Source organism: Hemicordylus capensis, chromosome 7 (assembly GCF_027244095.1).
Source record: "Hemicordylus capensis ecotype Gifberg chromosome 7, rHemCap1.1.pri, whole genome shotgun sequence".
NCBI lineage: Eukaryota > Metazoa > Chordata > Lepidosauria > Squamata > Cordylidae > Hemicordylus > Hemicordylus capensis.
The window spans coordinates 35,321,124-35,345,789 of NC_069663.1; the positions used below are offsets into that span (position 1 = coordinate 35,321,124).

At 45.0% G+C, this 24,666-nt stretch overlaps 1 protein-coding gene across 7 annotated transcripts in view; it reads right to left on the reverse strand.

The window, feature by feature from the left end:
- Positions 1-24,666, reverse strand: part of CSMD2 (CUB and Sushi multiple domains 2) — a 684,208-nt gene that overhangs the window by 230,089 nt on the left and 429,453 nt on the right. For 5 of the 7 annotated variants that reach the window (XM_053267554.1, XM_053267552.1, XM_053267551.1 and 2 more), the window contains one exon: positions 12,030-12,212. The exons of the other annotated variants lie outside the window; for them this stretch is intronic. In XM_053267554.1, coding sequence (XP_053123529.1) covers positions 12,030-12,212 — 183 coding nt within the window. The remainder of the gene's footprint in view (positions 1-12,029; positions 12,213-24,666) is intronic. 7 annotated transcript variants of the gene reach the window in all.

The following is a 24,666-nucleotide window of genomic DNA, read 5'->3' on the forward strand; positions in this document are numbered from 1 at the left end:
ACTTTGTGATGTACCATCTTTTTCACACACACACACACACACACACACACACACACACACACACACGGCAACAACTGCTAGGGATGTGCATGAAATTTGAATGAATTGATTAAAATCAAATCAATCTGCAACCACTGAACTGTGTGGAGATTCATTCAAATTGAAATTTGAATGAATTTGAATTGAATTTAAATGAAATTGAATTTGAGCAAATTCAAACTGAATTCGAACAAATTCAATTCAAATTTGGATGAATTCAAATTGATTGAATGCATCTCCACTCTGTTCAATAGTTCCAAATTAAATCAATTTGAATCGATTTGTGTGCATTTCATGCACATCCCTAATATCTGCTAGGATTGTTGTTCCTTTTAATGGATGTTCTCAATGAACTTTGAAAACTGTTTTTGTCAAGGAAATTCCTTCATTGGGGGGCTTTGGCCCAGTCACCATCTCTTACCCTAACCTACCTCTTTGGGCTCATGTGAGGAAAAAATGGAACAACTCCATCTGTGCTAAAGGTAAAGTGTGCTGTTGAGTTGGTGTCAACTCCTGGTGACTGCTAGAAAACTCGTATTTTGCAGGAACAGGATGGGTGTGGGGAGTAGGACAGCATGGAGGTAGAGACTAAAACTTCTCTCTAGGGTTAGTAATGTGCATTTAAAAAACAAACCAACCAGTAACAGCTACAATTCTCAGGGCGATGAAATCCTCTGATTTCAAGAAGATGTTGTACCTGCCTGAGAAACAGTTAAATGTAAAGCACTGGAAGTTTCAAATTAGGGATTCAGGCAACAGGGCTCAGGTTCCTTACTTGCTGAGCCATAAAAGCTGCTCCCAGGCAGAGGATGGAATTATCAGTCTGCTTTCTGCTGCACTGCAGCGCCATCCATATAATGGCTGGAACTGGTACTGCAGTTCTTCAACTCAGTTGACCTGAGGAATGAAAATAAGGGCCTGGCTGGCCCACATAACAATTGCTCTAATCTTGGTTCCTCAGTCTGGGAAACATCACTTGATGGAGCAATAGCAGAGCCTTGCCTTGCCTCACCCAACTGTGCCCTGCCTGTCTGACTCAGTACTTGACCCCAGCCTGTCCCTGAGTATGACTCTTGCCTCTGGTCCTTGCCTGCCTGGTTCAGCACTTCACTCCAGCATGTCTTGAACAAGTCTGATGCCTTTGGGCCCTCTGGCCTTTCTCTGCCTGCTCCACAACTGCGATGTCTCCAGGCTCAAAGCCAGGCCAAGGCCTAACACCAACTGCATGGGGAATGTGACACAGGCACCTAGCCTGATGTGCACATGAATACACAGTCACTCATTCTGGAGAGGCTTTCCCCTAGGACGCCTTGCACCGCATTCTGTGGTAGGCAGCTTATTTTTCAGGCCAGCATTGAGTGTAACTAGGCTTACGGGGATTTAATGTAAGCCTGTGGGAGGCTAATCTATACACTGCTTTTGAGGTTTGCTCTGAAATCATTTAAAAATCTGCAACATCATTTAAAACACACAGAGAGAGAGAGAGAGAGAGAGAGAGTGAGAGAGAGAGAGAGCCAACATCAACTTCAGGCAGGCAGTTGCTTCTCAGCACTCTAGTGCCTACTGCTCATCAGCTGATTTATCTGCATCCGCATCCCAGCAAGCAGATCCAATGTTCTGGTGGGCTGTGAGTAGGGCTGCATCCCACCCCCTGATTACTAGAAGCCCCATCCAGATTCCCCCACCCGCAGGGTGCATTTGTCCAACTGGTTTCTATACATTCGTCCTATGGAATGCTAGTGCATTAGGAAAGCATTTGGTGCCAATGCTCTAAAGGGGTATGTGGACAGGGCTTCCGGTTGTATTACTCACTGGTCAGAGTTTCACTTCTGGATTTGGCTGCAGAAAGGTGAGTCCCTGGTTAAAAGATATCGAGCCATTTCAGATGATATGCCAGTCAGCCCTCTCAGTCATGGGGGAGCACATCTCCACCATCAAATGGTGTGGGTGGTCTGTCTCTTCCCCCATGTGGCCCCCTCCCCAACCGTGATTAGGACAGACCAGTGTCCTAATCCAGTTAGGATTAGATCATCCAAACTAGTCCATAGTGGGAACACTGAATCTGCTGGCTGGGAAGAGCTCCTTGTTCTTCATAAGAGGTTGCCCACATGGTTTAATGGTACAATCCTGAACCTAGAAACTTCTCTGGTAGACCACAGTCTACATCCTGCTCCTCCTCCACCAAGTGCCCCTCAGCATTCAACACATCCCAACCCTCCTTCCTAGGATCTAATAAGTACATCTCCAATTCTCCCATTAATTACATAATGAGAAATCAACATCTGGAAAACGTGATCAGAGAGGGAGTCATTGTATGAAGAGGACATTTCCTTGAGACACTTCTAAATAGGTCCAGCTCCAATGGCGTAATAGGGCCAACTGAAAAACAGCATTGGGAGCTCACGCAATAACTTTTAGAAGCGGCCCTTTCATCAAACAAACCTGGAAACATTACACAAGTACTAGTTATTCAAGCAGCTTATTCCAAACCAAACAAGAATTGCAGGCTGGTCCTTGAAAACACAGGTGAATAATCTATTTCAACAAAATATTTTTGACGATATGTGCTCAAGAGACTTTACTGGATACCAGATGTCACACAGAGATGCTTTGAACATTCATGAACCTTCTGCTTTCAGAGTAAAATCCCATATTTGCTTTCTCCCAATCTAGAAGCAGACTTGTGAATATTCGGATCTGGATCCCTACACCAAAAAAAAGGCTTAATAATGCAAATGCTGCACTATCGAGCCAAACATGCACACAGTATTTCAGGTCTACAGATATTTCCCATGTTGTTTGCACTTTGAAGTGGGAAATGTGTTGTACAATAAAGTACCACGTTTATTCAGGTCCATTTTGTAAAACTCACATACATGACTTTGCAGATCAATGTCCTGAACATGCAATGCCTGAGCACGGGAAAGCAGAAAATAAACCCGGATCTGCTGACGCTAGGACCAGGAACCCATGGATCTATATCCTCTTGCTCTATGCATTGACCCACCAAGGCAAGAGTCTGGGTGTACATCTCTGTCTATGGAGTCTGGCCAGTGACTTCCCTCATATGAAAAGGACGATAATGGTTTCCAGGCTAGGTTGGGACTATGCACGAGCAGCAATAGTATCAGCTGTTTCTAACTTGTGGTTCCTGGCTTCTGACTCTTGGCTCTTGCTTCTGACTCTTGGTTTCTGCTCTTGGTACTGACGGTCCATCAGTGATGGGTCTTGCACATACTGAACATTACATAAAATAAAGCTCTAGCATAGGGGTAGGCAATGTGTAGCTCTCCAGATGTTGCTGAATTACATCTCCCATAATCCCCAGCTGTAAAAAATTGTGGCTGGGGGGTGATGGGAGTTGTAGTTCAGCAACATCTGTAGAGCCTTGCCTTGAGCATATGACTACCCAACATAACTCAGCTATCCTTTGCTTGGTTCATTTGCTGAAATCCATGCCAACCCCTTTACCATAACCAACAAAAGAAATGTTTGACCTCCTATCAACCCTCATTTTTCCAAATCGCCGTTCTGGAGCCCTATTTGAGACTGTGCACTGCAGGGAGGAAGAGGCGAAAGAAGGAAGGGGAAAAAAGGAAGTAATGACCCACTGACGGGTTAGTTCTGAGCTAAACGTAAAACTCATCAGAGTTAACAGGAAATTATATGGTGACTCTGGAAACACTGCAAGGAGAAAGCCATTGATCACAGTTGGAATTCATATTTTATAATCCTGAAGGCACATGTGGGGCAGCAAGTGGAAAAGGCAAGCCATTCAGAAAGCAGCCTGTTTACGATGGGGGGCTAGGGATCATTCAGCAGGTATAATAAGGCAATATGGGATTAACAAGAAAGGGCAATTACTGCTGAGGGTTGCAAAATTAACACTCAAAGAAGAAACCATTTAGGTGCACAAGAGGGCCGAGGAGCAGGATTAGCAGAAGCACTGAACTTCAGAAGGAGGGGAAGAAAACTTTTGTGGCTAGCTAAATGGACGGAAGTGATGACAGAGATCATTTTCACACACTCTATTAAGAGGCACATTTCAGCTTCCTTTGGGATGAGTGGTCCCTGCGTGGCTAATGCAGGACAGAAGACAGAGAAGAAATCCAATCTATGCAGTTTACACATTCACATTATATTGTTCAGGCACAAGCCAACTTAAAACCACCGGTGTGAAAATGCCCTTTGAGGTTGGCTGTATATGGAGAGCTGATGTTCCATATGCAGACCAAAATTCCAGAGAGCCACCACATCATGTGGACACAGATGGTCAACGGTGCCAGCATGCAGAAGTGTCAGGACCCGGGCTATAAGAATTCCATGTATACGTGGACTGTACCATGGTGTCAGGAGCCCAGCCCTGAGCAGTAGTGTAGAGTCTGAGAAGCCAGCCCCATTTTCAGTCCCAGTTCTGAGCCCTGACCTAGACTGGAACGCTGAAACTGCCAGCTGGGAGACCCACAAACCGGCACTCACTGAGCCCCAGCTGTGCAATGAACCAGCCTCTTTGAGACAGGGTATCTCATACTCCCCCATGGTTTGCACAGCAATGCCGGTGATGGTCAAGGGAGTGATTTGATGGAGCAGAACAGGAGTGCTGGGCTTCAGGCCAGAAGAGTGTCCCTTTGACTCTCTGCTCTCCAGACAAGGAGGTACTGAATTTAAGAGTTCATCCCACCTCTGGCCCTTGTTGGCACACATTGCACTGGGAGCTCTCCAGGGTGCTGCAATCCTAACTGTCTTGCCTTTCCTTGCCTCACAAGTTCTTGATTGCAAACAAAACACATGGAAGCACAGAACTGAGTTTCTGACACACAATTCCGTATTCTAAGAGCTTATCATTCAGAACAAACAAACAGGAGCATGCTTCTAGAACAGGGGTGCACAGATTGACCTTCCAAGCGTTATTGTGGCTGGGGAAGACGGGAGTAGTAGTTCAACAACAGCTGGAGGGCCAGGTTTGCCCTCTCCTGGTCTAGTCTAGACCCTATGGCTGTAGAGACAAGCTGGTGGGAAATATATGAGCAAGTTTATATTTTGGGGCTGAGTGGAAGTTTTGGTGAATGATATAGAAGAGAGCATGTTTAGTGCCTTTCAGAACTCCTGGGGTCTCTCCTGTTGATCTTGTTATCTAGCCTCTATTCCTATAGCATTTCTACACACACACGCCCCACAGTCTTCAAATCTCCTTTCTGCCTCCATTTTCACAGACCTTATGACAAAATTCCAAATCATAAAAAATCCAGCCATGACAGCTGAATAAATTATGCAAGTTAAGTGAATCTATGCAAATTTAAATAATTTGAAATAATGTTATGCTGGGTAATCTATCATCAAAGCAGCAAGAGGTGTCTGGAACCTTCACCAGTACCATTTTCCCTTTAGAGTTTTAAATATGTTCAGTCCTGAGACTGAAAATGGGAGAACTGAGAGGGTCAGTGTCATGAGATGACCTCAGGAACCAGAATAGGAAATACTCCGTGCAGGGCACTAACACCCACTTGTATGCTGGAATAATTCAATATTGGAGATAATAGGGTTAGATGAAAGATGGCCTCTAGAACCACCACCTTAGATAATTAATGTTAAAAAAAAGCTACCCTTAGACTCATACAAACTATGATCCACTGGATTACCAAGCAAAATAAAATCAAAATGTTAGAAGTTGGATGCAAAACCATCATCAGTAAGGGAACATATAAAGCACTCTGCTATAATAGGAGAATATATTCTACACATATGATAGGCATGCATTCTGTGCAGCGAACGGCGGGTCCAAAGGAGCCACAACTCTGTTTCAAACCCGAATTTTGCTGAAGCTTGAGGTTGACAAGAATTCCATTTCAAAGATGGCAAGTACAGCCTTCAAATCCTGAATTTCATTTTCCCCACACTCTCCCAACTCACCATGTGTCCCCATGTATATTAACGACATTTGTAACTGGACTTGATAGGGACTTACCAAATATATAAATAGTGTCATTAAATCAAGAAAAATAACATCAGTAAGTCAAGAAACATAAGCTACAACTATAATACAATGGATGATAAACAAACAAACAAACAAACAAACAAACAAACAAACAAACAATATGTATCCACTGCCCCCTCTCCAAAGTCTTGCTGAACAAAAATGTTTTAGGCTTATTAATGAAATGTGAGAAGTGAGTCTCTCTGTGGAGGGAGCACCACAAAGGATCACCAACCACCAACAAAAAGCCTCCCTGAAAGATGCTTCATTTATGTAGTACAGGAGTATAGAAGGATGGTTCACAAGATTGGTTATCCTGACATAGCAGGGCTTTGCTTATGTCCTTAACTTGTTTAAATCTCCAGTTGCAGGGGCAGAGTTCAAATAACTCAGCCACAAGCCACGGAAGGGCTGTGCTACATCTCCGGAGACTGGGCCACACCCCTTATGTGCGTGGTGCACACGGCACGTGTGGTGTGGACACGGTGGTGCTGCTGGGGACAGAACGGAACCTGGGCCTCCGTTCCCTGGCTTCACCACTGTCCAGTTGGATTTAGGAGGGAGAGAGAGCAAGATCAGAAGGAATAAGTTGAAAGACCTTGAGAAAGCCACAGCATGGCTATTTTCATAGAGAATTATGAACGTCACAATGATGGTGTGTGTGTGTGTTTTCCACACAAATTCAAGATTTGTTTCTCATCTCTGAAACGGAACACTTTCAATTCAGCCTGAAATTTGACAAAAGTCAAATGGATTTGGGGATTTTGAACCTGGATTTGGAAATTTAAGTTTCAAGTTAAGAAACCTACCAGGAACATGCCACCCCCACCTGCCTGCTGGCTGTGCATTATTGTGTAGCTCTCAACAATACAATATCTCAAAATTGGGAGCCACTAACCAAGACAAACACTATAATAATCAGATGCTAAGACACACGTGATAAAATATTGGCTTTCCTACCCCCCTTTTTTTGCTCCTTCACCCCACAAAGCGAGCCCTTACATTTTTTAAATGTAGCATCTCCATTAGCTCTTTCAGATCTATGCATACTCAGAAACAGATTTCTCTGCATCCAGCAGAAAGCAATAAGATGCATGCATGGGTGCGAAAGCTGGAATGATGAAGGAATGGATGGTTATGGAATTGTTAGGCCCTTAGGAGGCAGACAACATAACCCCTCACCTGAGAGCAGAGCAATATCAGTGAAACCGCACAAGAATCCAGGTTTCCAAGAGAAACAGCAGGTTCTACAAGATCCTGCCTGCTGGGCCCAGAGCCAAGAGAAAACTGGCACAGACTTGGCTGACTGCCATTTTGCTACCTGGGAGCCTGGACAGCCATAGGAACATAGGAAGCTGCCATATACCGAGTCAGACCATTGGTCTATCTAGCACAGTATTGTCTTCACAGACTGGCAGCGGCTTCTCCAAGGTTGCAAGCAAGAATCTCTCTCAGCCCTATCTTGGAGATGCTGGCAGGGAGGGGACTTGAAACCTTCTGCTCTTCCCAGAGTGGCTCCATCCCCTGAGGGGGAATCTCTTCCAGTGCTCACCCTTCTAGTCTCCCATTCAAATGCAACCAGGGCAGACCCTGCTTAGCTAAGGGGACAAGTCATGCTTGCTGCCAGAAGACCTTCCTCACCATAATACAATCTTTTACACTCTCCTTGCCCCAGACATAGCCATGAATGATTGCCACTTCCTGTGTCTCTGCTAACTGAGCAAAGAGACACCTTTTAATGTGGTGATTATCTTATATTTAGCAGAGGGGGAAACAACTGGCCCTATCCAACTCCAGCATAGCATCCCACTAGTGGCTGTTGCTGGTATCTGCCTTATGTTTATTTCTAGACTGTGAGCCCTTTGGGGACGGGGGACCATCTTCTTGATATATCTGTTATTTTTCAATGCAAACCGCTTTGAGAACTTTGGTTGAAGAAAGGTATATAAGTAGAAGTAGTAATAGTGGTGGTGGTGGTGGTGTCCCACAGGGATATGCTCAAGCAATCCTCAGAGGGAAATGCTACCACTCCTTGTTACAATGTCCAACAACAGGAGTCCAGTCTGAAGGTAAAGAAAGTCTGAGCTTCCCCCTTCCTCAAGACACTGGGGCTGTTCACACAACCAAACCTGAGTAGAAAAAGCATCCTACCCAGCTTCGGGAGCTGCGCATGCTCCCATTTTGTGATTGTGTGAGTTAAAAACAAGGTAGGAGGAGGAGAAAGTGTCCATGCAAGAGCCTTGCACTGGGTAGGATGGCTTTTCCTTCTCCCTCATTAAACAACTGGGTGCAGCACTGTCCTACCCAGCTGCTCTGCTCTCTCACACACGATCACTCCACCCTCCTCCTACCTAGTTTTCTCTCACACGACAGAAAATCAGGAGCACACACAGCTCCTGAAGCTGGGTGGGATGCTCGTCCTACCCCATTAATGGTCATGTGAACAGCCCTACTGACAGCTGTACCACCAATTCTGGGAGTGAATTCGAAGTCTACAAAAGCCAGGATAACAGAGTAATGTGGAAGCAAGCCAGGCAAAGTAGGATAATCAAAGATGTCAAACACCTGAAGGTGGTTGATGGCTCTCAGATCTACCAATCCTATACTCGGAACCTCCTTCTAGATCTCACTCACACAGCAAGCCGAGACAAAAAGGGCCCAAGTAAATCAGGGAAAGGGTGAGTACCTACCTCCTCAGCCTCTAAGGTTCTGATCAAATAGATCACCCATGATGCTCCTGAGCCCAGGACCAATCCTGCCCACAAGCCCCAAGAGACTGGTGGAACAATCTTGGTCTGAGGTGGACCATGAACTGTTCCAAAGCCAGTCAGACAATGGAAGACCTTTTGAAATTCAGAGAAGCTAAGCAGAAATACTACAAACAGAATGCACACATAATGGCTGCCATCCAGACTAACTTACTGGATAGTAACTTACAGTATGTAATGCAGGCAGGGGTTCCTCTAAAGGACCAATTAATTTCAATAGGACTACTCAAGAGTAATTTAGTCTAGATATCAGTCACTGTTTCCCATTTTAAAATACACACAAATGATCTTTCTTACATTTATAGGGATGTGAAGAACACACCCCTCCACATTCACTTGTCTTATAGATATTGACCTGGCTTCCCTTGAACATTCTCAGATGTTTTACTTTGGGAAGAACCCTGAAATCCACTTTATATTTCACTTCTTTGAAATGCTTTCTTTACACTTCATATACAGCTTTTCAACAACTTTGTATAAGTTAACGCTTCCTTTCTGTCCCTCCTCCTCCCCCATCTATTTCTTTTTCTTGTTCCCTGTTATTATTGTATTCCAGTCACAGACCAGTAGCAAGGCCCATATACAAAAAGTTTTGTCCATATGCAACCTTTGGGGATCTCATCCTGTGCAATGTGCAATCAAGAGCACAGTATGTTATGGCTACTTCCTTCATGGATACACAGATATATTTTCCTGCAGTTCCCGATCACGCACATCGGCTCTCCCCACGTCTAACCCTTGCTGCCCTCCTTCAGAGTCAGCTTTTGAATCACTGGGGGAAATTCCCAGAATGACCTGAACAACAACAAAAAGTATCTGACAGTGTGACTCAAGAACAGTCCATACTGAAAGGCTTGAGTTTTCAAACACTCTACTTCAGGGAACCCTCTCTTTGCAGACTTGCTTGCTGAGGAACTCCCACGCATCTGCCAGATAATCTGTGCACATTGCAAAGGATTCTGGGACATATTCTAGCCAGGTCTGCTGGGCTTTATTGTTAATACAGCCTAACTAGCAGCATGACTAAGAACACACTTGATAGTTTTTTTTGGTTGCACATGACAGGGGAAGATCAGTGGTGATAGGCATACTGTCTCTTGGGAAAGACCACCTACCACCACCACCACCACCACCACCACCACCAATTTCCTGGTTGATGAACTCCTGAAGAGCTTCAGAGGAACTCCAGCATACAGTCTGACAACCACTGCCCTAAGAAGAGAGACAATAGAACATACAACTTGGAAGACTAAGGTCCTTTGGAGCTACTCCAGTGCCAAGTACAACCGTGCGGAATACCTATAATTAAGCAATCATGGCGGGACTTTGCCACATTAATTTGGGGGCTGTTCACATGGCTGACACAATGATAAATGGGTACATATTACAATGAACAAAGCATTACATGGAAGTGGCGGAAGGGTGGGCGGGGGAGCATCTACTCTGCTGCAGCCATAACTGGTCCAGACACTCTCCATTAGTGGCAAGTGCTGAATCTCCTCTTGATGTAATAATGGATATTGCTAGATATCAGACAGTATGCACTCTTGGAGCCACGGGAAGGGGATCTCAATTCCCAAAGATCACTCACCCTTGGGTCCAAATTTTACACGGTCACCTTTCAAATGCAGGGTGGAGGAGGTCAATGGAGAATCTTACACGTTAAAAATTGCCTTGTAAGCCAGGCTCCAACCGCTGAGAATTCTGAAGCTTCCCCAGAGACAGGGACAGAAAACTGGATGGGACTGTAAGCAAAAGCCACTGGTTGCCTTCCACCAGCTGCCCATTGCTTGTCTTCTCTCTCTCTCTCTCTCTCTCTCTCTCTCTGCTATTTGCTCCCAAGAATTGAAATGGGGAGAAGGGCCAATCAGTTGCCATAGGAGAAACAAACAACAGATGGACAGAGAAATTTGACCAGTGGCTTCTGCTTCCTTGTGTTTTGTTTGAGACCACCTCCAGATTTCTCAGCCTCTCTCTATCTCGTTGAGCGCTGCACCACAATCTCTTCAAAGGCAAAGACCACAGACGCATCAGGACCTCAATAGAAGTTCAGGAGCCTGAGCAGGGCAAACCAGGAACTGCAAACCAGAAAAAGGAGCTGGGCGGTGGAACAGGGGAATGTTGCTTCAGTGGCTTCTCTCAGCAGACTGCTGGGCTTTACAACCTGAAGGATGCTAAGGCAGGATGACTTGGCCATCTATAGGCAAGTTTTGGTGTTTTAAAAGGGACATTGCCCAATTTTGCAGGCACGTGATTTGAGGGTGGAGTGGAGAGAGGTCTTCACCAGACTCCTTGGACTTGGCGGATGTTGGCAAGGTGGTGCTGTCGTTTTGGGCAGGAGTACAGGCTAGGGATCCTCTGGTTCAGCTAATAGGGGTCCAATGGCACAGGATGTATGTCTCCCACTCTGTTTCTTCTTCTGGACTGTCTGCTCCACCCCTCCTCCTGCATTTTTTGGGGGTCTGGGACAGTGTTCCCTTTAACAGGGATTCCCAGATGTTGTTGACTACAATTCCCAGCATCCCTCAGCTGCAATGGTCTTTGGCTGGGGATTTTGGGAGTTGTAGTCAACAACATCTGGGAATCCCCGTTAGAGGGAACACTGGCCTGGAATCATAACAGTCTCCAGAGAAACCTTCAGCATTCTCAATAGTCAGAGCCTGAATTATATGGCACTACTCTGGGTGTCATGAATGGAACACACAGTCAGGCTCTGGGGTTTGGTCCAGGCTTTGGTCCTCTTGACTCCATGATTGCCCGCAGGAGCACATGGAAGCATCGATGAGCTCATGACATGGCGTGGACCATGTGGAGGAACCAGTTGCATGGAGAGGCTTTTCCCCACAGAGTCTACATCTGTGGTGGCTGTAATCTGAATGATCCTGGGGACTGTGTGTACAAGCCTCCTTGTAGAGGCACTACAATTGGTACCTTCACGTGAACCCCACTGGGTCGGGAGCAGGCCAGGGGTCCCAAATGCTCCCACTGGCAATTGGGTTGAAGGTGCTGAGAGTCTGAACTGAGCTCCACTCCCGTTTTACTCTTCCAACTGTTAGATATGCAAATCTACAGGTTCAATACCCACCCCTCGCCACTGTTTTCAGAGTAGCAACATTAAAAAAATAAAAATAAAAATCTTGAGTTCCCCAATATGCTCTGTAATAATCCATTCCCTACATGTACAATCCAGGTAGCTTCTTCTCTACCCTTGGCAAAGGGATTAAGGAAGTCCCTTCTCTCTGACTTACAAACACAGACTGGTTTCTGAGAGGACCACTGGCTACTCTTTTGACAAGTGATTGTTTTCTGTCCTTTCAGTTCAAATGCAGGCTGGCATTCAAACGTCAATGAGTCCCCATGCCGAAACGTTGACCCTTCTCTCTTGCCATAGGCTGGAACTCCTGGGTCTCCACAACTCCCCTGGTCGATTTCTGAAAGAAACAAGAAGAAAGAGACAAGAACAGAAGTGGGAGAAGCTGAAGGAAGCCTGTGTGCAGTTTTTAGAGCATGATATTGCAGGGATAATAAATCCCCCGCTTTTATTCTTGCAACGTTAAGAAATGGTCTCAAATGAAAAACAAAATTTACCAAGGCTTGTATTTGTAATAAAACTGCGGCAGTCTAGTTTGCTTTCACTATTCAAATGCTGCCTCTGGACAACTGTTCATTTCCTTGTGGAAGGAGCACCTGCAAGGAAGAATTAGCACATGGCTCTCCCAGTCCCTGTCTGCCTGGATGGCAAGTGGGAGACCCAATTCTGAGTCTTCCCTTGTAGGCTACTCTCCTGAGAAACTAATCTGCCAGTTTAAAAGCAGGGCTGTTCCTCTTGCTCCCCCACCTAGCATAGAACACCCTCTTGGGAGCCGAGAAAAATCAGGAGGGGGTTATGTGGCCTATGGGGTGCTGGTTTGCCACCCCTGATTTTAAAAGGCAGTTTTCTAGTCTTCAACGTTTTCCCAAAACCCCCAAAACACATTGCTATTTGAAACCTTCTCCAAAATGGTGCTCTTCAGATGGCTGGGTGAAACAGCTGCCACCCGAGGATCTCACCTGCAGCCAAAGGAAAACAGCATTGTCCACTTCTGCCTGCCGCTCACCCATGTGCAGACCCCTTCCATGGTTAAGTTAAGAAATATAATCATGGTGTGAATGGTAATCTTGCCTTGTTTATCATTCAAAAGACATCTGGGTCAATTTTCAAAGCTTTTCCCATTCTTATTGCCTTCAGTGTTAATTTTAAAACACTTCTAGGTATGCAAACTGGGCGGTGGTGGTGGGGAGAGAAACTTTCATAGAAACCTCAAATGCATCCAGATATTTAATCTGAGATGCAGAGAGCATTTCCTGGGCAGCATCATGGCATCCCTGAGGGGAAACGGGTTATTTCATTTTGTGAAGACTATTGTCTGGAGCAAGCTGCCTGGAAAGTCACTTTGCTAAGAAAATGTTTTGAGGCTCAGACCATTTTGAGCGTAAGAATGAACAGGGTGGTGGGAATGGAGAGGAAGCACAATTGCCTTGTGCTTCTTGCTCTGTCTCTGCTTCTCCATCACCCCAAAGGGGAAATTTACCATGTGAATTCAGAAAGGAGATCAACTTGTGCTGACCTTTCCACCTAAATAATAGCTGCTTTCATTCGCTTCTGATAGGTTCCCCATCTCTTCAGGTTAGGCTGCTTCCCTTTCCACCCAAAACTCATGAAAATCCTCTCTCACAAACCATGTAGACAATACTTGTCCTACACAACCCCAAGTAGTGTCTGCTGTCTACTGAGCAAATGTCACACAACACGACACTCCCTTATCAAAGCCTCACTGCCGATTGCAATTTCTGGCCTTTCCCCCTCATCCCATCCTGTCTGTCCATCTAATATAGAAGGGCCATCTTCTAGGGCCATCACTTCTGGGCTGATGGAGAGTGTCTTGAAAACTGAGTGATGGTGGTAAACAAGCATCAAAACTGAAGTGGTGGAAAGAGATGCATCAATGAAAGGGGAGGCACCACTGTAAGACAGAAACAGAGTGGGAAACTGGGAGGAAGGGAGAGCATGATCCCTGCAGAATGAAACCTTGTATAATATACCCGTCCGTGCATTTCTAAAATGGAGGGAGGATACCCTTTCTTTTGCTAAGAAAGTAAATACTGCCAAGGACAGTTTAAATGTATTCTGAACCCAGAAATGTTTGGTGCACAATTCCCCTTCCCTCCCCCCACCCCAATTATGTGATTTCTAAAGAATTGCTCTCCTCTCCATTGCTATGAGCACTGGGACATTCTCCCTTCAATGCCTTCTTTGGTGTTTTGACACTATTAATCTATGTCACATTCTTCTCATCTTCCACTTTCTTGGGATTTTTTTTTATCCCCTTCATCTGTAATCAACTACTCCAGTGTCATCTTCTTCTCTTTTTTCTTAAACGTTTCTCTCTTGCTTTCTTCAGTTCCTGATGCCAAATTGGAAGCTTCTTTTGTGACACTGTCCTTACAGAGAAAATTACATAATCCAAGATTTGCATTAATCCTTCTCATATTTTGATGCACGTTGAATCGCAATGAGCTTCTTTTGCTATTAAAATGTTTCTAGGAAGGCTCCAAAACAGGTCAGCTGCTCTTTGCCAGATAACGAAAGGCAAGGAGATGCTTCCTATGTAATGGAGAAGCAGTGAATGCAGAATAATCTGCATCTTTTTGCTTTTGCCAGCACTGCTTTGTAACATATGAAGGTCAGGGACCTGTACAGAATCAAAAGTTTGATCCCGCCCCCCAAAGCCCACCCCACCCCATTAAAGAGCAAACACAAGATATATGGAAATGATTAATGCACTGAAATTGCTATCAGGAGCTAAGATCTAGTAGTTCATGTTTTTCAAGTGTCCTGCCTTCGGGAAATTATTTCTACATCAACATGTCTGCTGAGGAAACCTTGCAGCTTGCAGAGGATCAGGGGCTCCTTGTAGGTCACAAGGCTCACCCAGAGTGCTCATTGTACCTGCTAAATTTAAGTATCACCCTGTGTGAACTGAGAGTGGGCCTAAGCACTCTAAGGGGTCAGGGACCCCTGCTAACTTGGCAAAGAGGCACCTTTTTAATGTGGTGATTCTATCCACCCTATCCACCCGCAGCACAGCATCCCTCCAGTGGCTGTTGCTGGTGTCTGTCTTATGTTTCTTTTTAGATTGTGAGCCCTTTGGAGACAGGGTTCCATCTTATTTATTATTTCTCTGTGTAAACCACTCTGAGCCATTTTTGGAAGGGCGGTACAGAAATCAAATCAAATCAAATCAATCAATAAACAAATAAAATAATAGGCATGGTGGTGGGGGAAATTAGCATACTTTTTCTTGGGGTCCAGGGAGGCATGGGCTAAGCTGCAAGCCCATTATCATGAAAGGGAAATGGAGATTAGATTGTTGAGCACACCTGAGGAAGTTATTTCATTGAATATGCCAAGTTATTTCATTGAATATTTTGGAGGTGCCTAGACTAGCTGGATTGTAAGATCGGCTTGAGTGAATCAGAAGCAGATTTAGATCCTTTTGGACACGTGAGCTCCTAGCCCGGTACTCTCTCCAGAGCAATGAGTGAGAAAGGGAGAGAGAGAGCTTTTACAAGAAACTCTAGAACTTGTATGCTGACAGACAGAGAAGTATGCATCACTGTGACATGTTCCATCAAGACGGCCTTATTTCCTTGTTGGCATTAGGCCTTCACAAGCAGAAGCTAACATGGCATAGCAGCAGGAGGGAGGGACAAGCACCATAATAATGACCAGGAACATTGAGATCTGGGGAGACTGGGAGCCAGGGCTGCTGAATGGATGTATAGGGCTGCAGACACATGGAGGTTATGAAGTGAGGCCTCTGGTCTTCAGAATGCACAGAGGTGACACTTCAGTAAAGCAGCAGGGGCAGAGTTTAAAGGGCATGTTTCGCTCAACTATTATTAACAGACATACATGCCAGTCTTCCACCCAATACATACAAATCGAGTAGCCAGAAATGTAAGGAGCTTAAAAAAAAAGGGATTGAAGAGAACTAAACAACACCAACCCACCCTCCAGTTTTTCAAAACAGACTAGGAACCATGGTAAGAAAGGGTGGGCCCATATTCTAAAGTTGATACTGGGCTCAGAGAAATGATGCTTGGACACTGGTTGAAATAGATGTATTTTTGGAACAATGTCCCTCACCCCCCTCCCCCACACGCCAGTTCATGCAGTTTTAACTGGCCAACTAACATGCATGGAATTAATCAACTAAGCTGTCGTTAATTGTATGTCAGCCCTACTATTGGGGTTCTGGTCACTGATCTTTCAGCATAACACAGCTTTCATGGCACCAGTGGTGAGGAATATATTTGCCTATAAAGCGATCGGCAGAAAAAGACCAGCTGGAAGCAATTCCTAGCATTTTTGAGTAACACAAAAGGAAATAAATGTAAGCATCTACAAATTCACAGATGACTAAATTCACTGCAGCAGCTGGAATTTCCTGTCAGTCACCTGCTATTAATAGCTGTCCGTCTTAAAATAGATCTGTTGCATTTCTTCACATTTCCCCAACTAACTCTCTCCTGTTTAGAAAACAAACCCCCTCAAAGCGGAAGCAACCCAAACCTCTGGAACTCTTAGGGCTATCATACGTCCCCCAGACATGTCCTCATTTCCATGAAAAAGAGGAATGGCCTTGAGGAGAGGCAATCTGTCTGGTATTGGCCTTTTAGGAGTGCCAACCACCCTTGGAACCTCACCTTGCTCCTCTGTAATGCCAGGTCGGCCCAGAACAAGTCAGAAACCACCCATGATCTGATTCTGGATGAAGGTGCCGAGCTGGTATGTATTACAGAAACCGGGCTGGGGAGGTGAAGTGGCTGTGGTCTATAAGAACAACATCTCCCTGACCAGGATCCCAGTTGAAGTGTCAGACCATATCAAATGTGTGTACTTAGGTTTGGGGACCAGGGATAGATTGGGACTATCTATCCTGGGCATCTCTATGGGCCAGGAAAGTCTGAGGCTCCATATACAAGATGGAATAGCCAAGCACCATACAAGACAGCTTCATATGGCCATAAGAAATGTCTTCCAAGAGATGATCCCTGACAGAGCAGAGCATTTAGGAAGCAAAAGGAGGTGGAGCTTTAATTACCCTCACCTCAAAAACATCGAGGCTGGAAAAATTGGAATGTTGGGTAACTATTGCCACAGCTGAAAGGCCAACATCTAATCTCCTATTACACAAAGATTAGTCATCCAGCCCCAAATGTTAACCCACATGATTCAGTTCTCAGTTTGCCACACATGGACAACAGGATTCAACTGGAAAAACCATCAGAGAACATTCTCCAAGCTTTCTTCCTGGGAGGAAACCCTGAAATATTTTCAAACTTCATTTTCCACTTGGAAGTAGGGATGTGCATGGAGTCAGGCAGGGGTGGTTCGAAGGGATGCGGGGTAGGAAACCCCCCCCCCCGATTCCTGTAAAAGCTTTCGGGGCAGCAGTGTACCTCCCTGCCGCCCCTTCCCTTCTTTGGGAGGAAGTACCGGGCGTGCATGTGCACATCAGGCATGTGCACACATCATGATCGCGCACAAGCCCGTTTGACGTGTGCACGTGCGTCTGGTACTTCTGACCACTTCTGGCTGAAGAGGGGAAGGGGCGGCAGGGAGGTACACTGCCGCCCCAAAAGCTTTTACAGGAATCTAGTGCTGGTGGGGGGGAAGTGGGAGGAGGAGTAAGGTAACCTCCCTCCCCACCGAATACTCGAACTGGCCAGAGTTCGGAGGCCCGTAAAAGGGTCTCCCTAACAGGTTCATGCACATGCCTACTTGGAAGGAACCTTTAAATACTCTCCAATTTTTCATCTCTCTCTTCAAGAAGGATCTCACATCTAGAGTGCCTGCCCAATGACTGTGTGTCTTCAGCCAAAAGAAGACGACTCACAATCTCATATATTTTCACTTCTACACTTTGCTGACTTGCTCATTTTGCAAACTGCAGGTAGAATCAGTGGCCCTTCACCCATGCATGGGCTTATCTGAAGTACTGGGCTTATTCTTGCTACAACAGAACCACCAATGATCACCCTGGCAATTTACTTCTGGATTTATTTCAGGTTCAATTGTAGCACTGTGGGTTTACACAAATAGTGGCAGTTTGGTGTAAGATTATATCTGGCAGATCCAAGAGTTTCAGGTTTTCCATGGGAGGGAGCAGAGTGAAGAGACTGCACACTAGCTGTGCTTCCAGCCCCCCTCCCCAAACAGTTTATTGTTCCTGCTAGGCTAAGTGTCCAAGGGTCTCCAAAAAAGCTGCAGCCAGTCCCCACACAGCCCCCTTAGCCAAGGCAATCACCCTTTCTTAAATAATGCCAGGCAATACAGGAGGGTCACTACTTTCCTTCTCATCAAAACAAAGAGGAGCAACAGCTATAATTCATTCCCTTTTAAAGTGGTCATGTGTGAAGAATATACAAGAGCACTGTTCTGCTTTATTGATGGCCGGCTACTGCTTTTTGATATGCTCAGGGAGGACGCATTCAATTAAATATACCCTTCATCGGCTAAACATTCCACCTCAGGGATCCATTTTAGCCAAAACTTGTCATAACTGGACTCTTAAGATTCTATTTCAGAAAATTCTATCAGTCCACAGAACCTGAGCTTTCTGAAACCTTCCACTGGGACTTTTCTCCCCCCATAACTGGAAAGTGGGCCTAGCTGAGAAAAAGTGTCCCAGACCAAGGGCCAATGTTCTTCCCATAACCCTAGATCAGCCACAGACTAGGGATGTGCACAAATCAAAATTTTCAATTTGATTCCAATTCGAATTGAATTTGAGCCTCTTTGGGCACCTTTTTTAAACAACCAGGGGGCCTGAATGGTTTTTTAAATGTGCCAAATGGCCCTCGAATCAAATTTGAATCGGATTTCAAAAATTCAATTTGAATCTAATTGCCCTTTTAATGGCACTTGATATACCCAGATTTGAGTCAAATCTATTAGAATTAAAATCAATTTGCACATCCCTACCACAGTCCAAGAAGTGGTCGAATTGTGCCTGAAACAAAGATCAAAGTGAATTCTGAAGGTCCCAGCTAGAGTAAAACATCTGAGGAATTTAGAGGGCAGCTGAAAAAGGTAAAGACCTTTTTGTTAGGAACATAGGAAGCTGCCATATACTGAGTTATACCATAGATCCATCTTGCTCAGTATTGTCTACACAGACTGCCAGTGGCTTCTCCAAGGCTGCAGGCAGGAATCTCTCTCAGCCCTATCTTGGAGATGCCAGGGAAGGAACCTGGAACCTATATGCTCTTCCCAGAGTGGCTCTATCCCCTAAGGGGAATCTCTTCCAGTGCTCACACTTCTAGTCTCCCTTTCATATGCAACCAGGGCAGACACCACTTAGCTAAGGGGACAAGTCATGCTTGCTACCACAAGACCAGCAATCTTCCCTATATCTTGGAATCTTCAAATATAATATTCACTAATTAATATTCAAATATAATATTATTCACCCAGGCCTTTTAAATGTTGGTTTTCAAACTTGATCTGATTTTCAGCTAATTTTAAAATGAGTTTTAAAGCTGTTTTGTATTGTGTATTGTATTTTCTTTTCTTCTTTTTTGTCCGTTATGGTTTAATGTGTTATGTGTTTTTATTGTATGTTTTAATCCTCTGTTGTGGGCGATCCAGAAAACAATTTGTTATGGGGTGGCTAACAAATAAAGTATATTATTATTTATTTATTTTTAAAAAGAGGAGTGCATTTTCTTAGGGGCGAGGGGGCATGCTGCATGCCTGTGACCCACAGACAGCCTGACACACCTGAGATTAAAGACCAGGGCTTCCTGGCTCAGGGGAGTCTGTTTGACTTGTAGGTAAGCCTGAGCCCCTCGAAGACTCATTTTGCAAATAAAGCATTACTATAAGGAAGGGGAAAACCTTAGCAAATGCAAACTCCAGATGGCTTGAGCAAATGTCAACTGGCAACGTGAAACATTGTCCCCTTTTTAGTTTTCACTCCATTAAGCTTCAAAGTCGTTAAGAGAGGTCAATAGCAGTCAGTCAGGAGACGGCGACAGAAAGCAAGAGGGAAGTGTGTGGAGAGGAGTACATTAAAAATAAACATCCCTTGAATATTCGGCAAACATCCATTACAAAGGTCAGCGAACTCATAAAGCTGTTTCAGCATGGAGGCGAAGGAATATACATAGACAGAAACTCGGATACAAACCATTTGTTCTGAGCTACTTCTTTTGAAAACGAGACCTGGAAAGCTTCCGATACAGCAGGGAAGCCATTCAAGTAGATGCAGCGTGATGCGCAGGAAGGGTTTTCGGCACAGATGTGTTCTCTCTGCCTGGAGAGAGCATGGTTTGATCGTGTGGGTCTACTAGAGACTAGAACCGCCTGCTTCCTGCTCTGTGACATGTCAGTCCTAGAAACAGCGATCCTCTGCAGGTGCACTGCATCGTGGCTGGAGTATTCACTTCCTGTGCCTCTTGCTGCTCACCTTGAAGCATTCAGAGATTTGCTCCTTCTCCAGGCACAGCATAGGGGTTCGTGCTGGACTAGAATGCAGGTTCAAATCCCCAATCAGCCATGAAGCTCCATGGGTAACTCTGGGCCAGTCATGTATCTCTCAACCTAACCTCCCTCACAGGGTTGTCATGAGGATAAACATAACCATGTACACCGCTCTGGGCTCCTTGGAGGAAGAGCAGGATATATACTTAAAAATATACAGTATACACAAATATATACACAACTATTCTTAGCAGAAAATAGTGCCGTGCATGGAGGGGGCATTAGGAAAGTCACCTCTTGTGATGCTCAGTAATATCTGGATCCTTCTCTGTGCCCTCCTTGCATTTTGCCAGTCAATTCTGTGTTAAGGCTAGAGTTGAGCCAAAATCTACCCCATGTCCAGCATGTTTGCTAAGGCTGAGAGGTCGTGGAGGCTAGCAAGACAGAGGGGAGGAAGCATCCTATGATGTTTTTGGTGGATGTAAGTGGGGAAATGACTTGATTATCAAGCCAGAGGTTGCCAGTTCGAAACCCCACTGGTATTTTCCCTGGACTATGGGAAACACCTCTATCGGGCAGCAGCAATATAGGAAAGATGCTGAAAGGCATCATCTCATACTGTGTAGGAGCAGGCAATGGTAAACACCTCCTGTATCTACCAAAGACAACCACAGGGCTCTGTGGGTGCCAGGAGTCGAAACCGACTGGGCAGCATACTTTACTTTTAATGCAGGCAGCCCTGCAGTGATCTGTCCAAGTCCTGAAACATGAACTGGGCGCTGTCCAGGGTCCTGATTTCCTACTATCTTCCTCTCTGGTCAATGCCCTGTTCTCTTTGCTGGACGTCCAACTCAGTGTCATGGCAGATGCTGGTCTGGAACAAGGAAAACTGGCTTTTTAGCTATGGCACCCCACCTGTGGAATTCCCTCTCAAAATAAATTTGCTTGGTGCCTTCTATATATTCTTTCTGGCACCAGATAAAAATGTGGTTTTTTGTCCAACTCTTTTGAATTTTTGTGTCTCTATGTTGAGATTTCTAAATGCTGCTGCTTTTAAAATGTTTTTAAATTGCTATCTTGTTGTATTTTGTATTAATACACAGAAGTTACCTAGAGAGCTTTTTATCCTGATGGGAAATGTTTATATTCAATATATTAAAAAATGAAAATATATAATAATTTAACCTCATAAGCACATCATCTGTCTGAATGAGTTTAAGACCGCAATGGCTTAGGAAACACTCTAAGTCAATTCTCATGAGCAGGAAATTCTCTCTTCACTGCCTGTGAGAACTGCTGGGATCCACACAGATCCTTGCACTGGTGCACCACCAAACCCAGCTCCGTAGTCTGGCTGTTAGCCAGAGTTAAGAGTGCAAGCAGACCCTCAGCCCCAGTTCCATGGTCATATGACCTCTAGGTCACAGAGACAGGTGCCTAGAGCACCCATCTCATGGGAGATCCCCCAATTAAAGGATTCCCGGAGGCCACTGTCTCAGCCTCCAGAAAGCTGCGCAGCTCCAAGGACAAATACTCATGTGCTCAGCCAAGCTGCACATCTAGGTGGTGGCGGGAAGGGCATGGAGATCATCTGAGGGGAAGGTAATTTTTGTGCAGCCTTCCCACCCACCCTGCCTCTGGTCGTGTGAATATGCTTCCTATCTTCACCTGCCTGTAAGACAGCAGAATGTAAAGGGCGGTGTGTGTTTTTTTAAGTAACTCTTTCCTCGGAGGCCTACTTATTTAAGTCAATGGTTTATCCAATTACATTTCAATATGAAAATTCAGCCCCACTAAAGACTCTAATTAGCGGATTAAATAAGGAGCTCAGCTACTATAATGAAGTCCAGCCAAGAGGGCTGATCTTAGCGGATTATGAAAGGTGGAGTCAAGCTGACAGGCACCCCCTCAAACACAGCACCCTCTCTTCCACCCACCTCCAGTCGGATTGCTCTAGATATTCAGCTATATTAAAAATCCACTGGCTATATTCAAAGACAAGGACTGACAAGGAATACAAGCATGTTTGTTCTACAGGGTCCCCCCCCCCAAGAAGTTCTGATCTTATTATAACTCATTCTTGTTTCCCTAAATATTCTACAGATGTTCCATCTGCCTGTTCTGTGGATAAGAGCCCACACATTTAGGAATGTGGCAAGGTGGTACAGGTTGGGTTGCAGCACCACAGACAGCTCCATGGGACAAGCTGACCCAAAAGCTGTCAATGGTAGCCTGAGCACTTCAATAGCTCTGAGCTCAGGCTATCCTTCCTGGACAGCGCCTCTCTACCTGGAGAGTGGCTGCCTTAAAGGGGCAGCTTTCTGACTTGGAGTCTGGCTTCCTCCTCTCTACCTGATTGTGCCTAGACCTGAAGCTGGCGCTTGCATGTAGGTATTAGAGTACAAGATGTAGGAGGGACTGGCTCCTCAGGTCGCTTGGTTTTTACACTTCAGGAGGCTTGAGTTCTGAGAGTGGTGTTTGGGCAGGAGGGTGTCTCCAACTCTGGAGCTCTCTTGGGCTCTGGCCTGCTGTCAGGGCCTGGGGCTGGGTCCAGTGCTGATCCTACTATTAGCTAGGGTGAGAATCATGAGGCCACCTGAACAGTGCACAAATTCACATGAAAATCTTGCTTTGGCAACATTTGGTGGAAAGTTAGGGAGTTGTCTTACTGGAACCTACAAATTCACTTTGAAATTTCATGCTAGGCAACATTTGGTGGCGACTGGACTCTAAGACTGCTGGATCAGACCTCTTCATGACCCCTTATCCCCTGTTCCTTGTTCTTGTACTGCAGTGCAGCAAACCTTTTGCTGAGACCCAATTTTGCATCCACATCTGACCGCAAAAGTGCCACAAGGAGAATTTTCCTGACTGCCTTCAGAAACAGAAAAACTGACTTCAGAATGCAACCCCCATGGAGAGAGACCCAATACTCACCCTATCCCAAGAAACATTTCCTCACATCTTGGGAAATCATTTCCCACGATGTGGTGAACACGAATCCCAAATTTGGAAAATAAATCTTTATCACAATGAAATGGGAGAGGGAAAATCACCTTACGGTAGGGGTTCGAAAACAAAAGCCACAGTGTCTCGGGATGATGGGAGTTGTAGCCCAACAACATCTTGGGATCCAAGTTTAAAAACCCTTACCATGAAGTGACTGTACCAATATGGCATGAGCATGATAATGGAGCCTGTTTTATGTGGATCTGTTTGATAGCAGTTAGCCATAAATTATTTGTTAAAATATAAAGCTGCCCTGTTGTGGGCATGACCTTCAGTTCACATCGCCTGCACCAGACCTCAAGTTAGTAAATCAGTTGGCTTTGAATCTAAGGCTCCAGGAATTCACAGGCATTGGTTCTTCTAGAAATTCCTGCACGTCTGAGTCAGGGTTGACAGGTTTTATTGTTTGAGGTCTGAGAAATTGCATAACTTGGAAAGCTGACCTTTTGTGATCCTCGGAATCTTTTGTCTGTGTGAAATACAAAGAATCGTGCACCCATTGTCCAAGATGGTGCTCTGCTAACTGGGCAAAGAGGCACCTTTTACCGTGGTGATCCTCTTTATTTAGCAGGGGGAGAGTAACTGGCCCTCTCTGCCCCCAGCACAGCATCCTTCCAGTGACTGTTGCTGGTGTCTATCTTACATTTCTTTTATATTGTGAGCCCTTTGGGGACAAGGATCCATCTTATTTATTTATTATTTCTCTGTGTAAACTGCCCTGAGCCATTTTTGGAAGGGCGGTATAGAAATCAAATTATTATTATTATTATTATTATTATTATTATTATTATTATTATTATTATTAAATTAACTAAACATATTTATAAGTAACAAATCAAGTCAGAATTCAAGATAAGATACTGCTAAGAATGCAGGAGGGTAAGCAGGACTCCCTAGAGCTTCTAATAGCTTCTAATCCTACCCTTGGTGGGCGCAATGAACAATTCCCCCACCTTTTGGCTCAGGAGGTATCTAAATCGAAGCCCAACTCTACATTCTGGATAACAGGACTTGTTTCTCACCACACAATGTCAGTGCACCCACCAGTGATGGGTCTGACACCCTTGCATTCAAGATTAGTGTGCAGAGGCGGTTTATGCAGAGGGCTCCCTGATCACCCCAGAGACCCTGATCACATGGAGACATCCAATGCATGTGCATCTTTGCATGCACAAAACCACTTCAAATGGACATTAAAATTATGAGCAGTGGTGGGTGTGGCCAGAGGGCACAGTTCTGATTAGTTCCTTATGCATTCAACAAATGCATGGCTGGTGTGGGAGAGGGAATAGTCCTGATGTTGCTGTACCAGCTCTGACCCCACCCGCGCCCTGGACATCTTACTC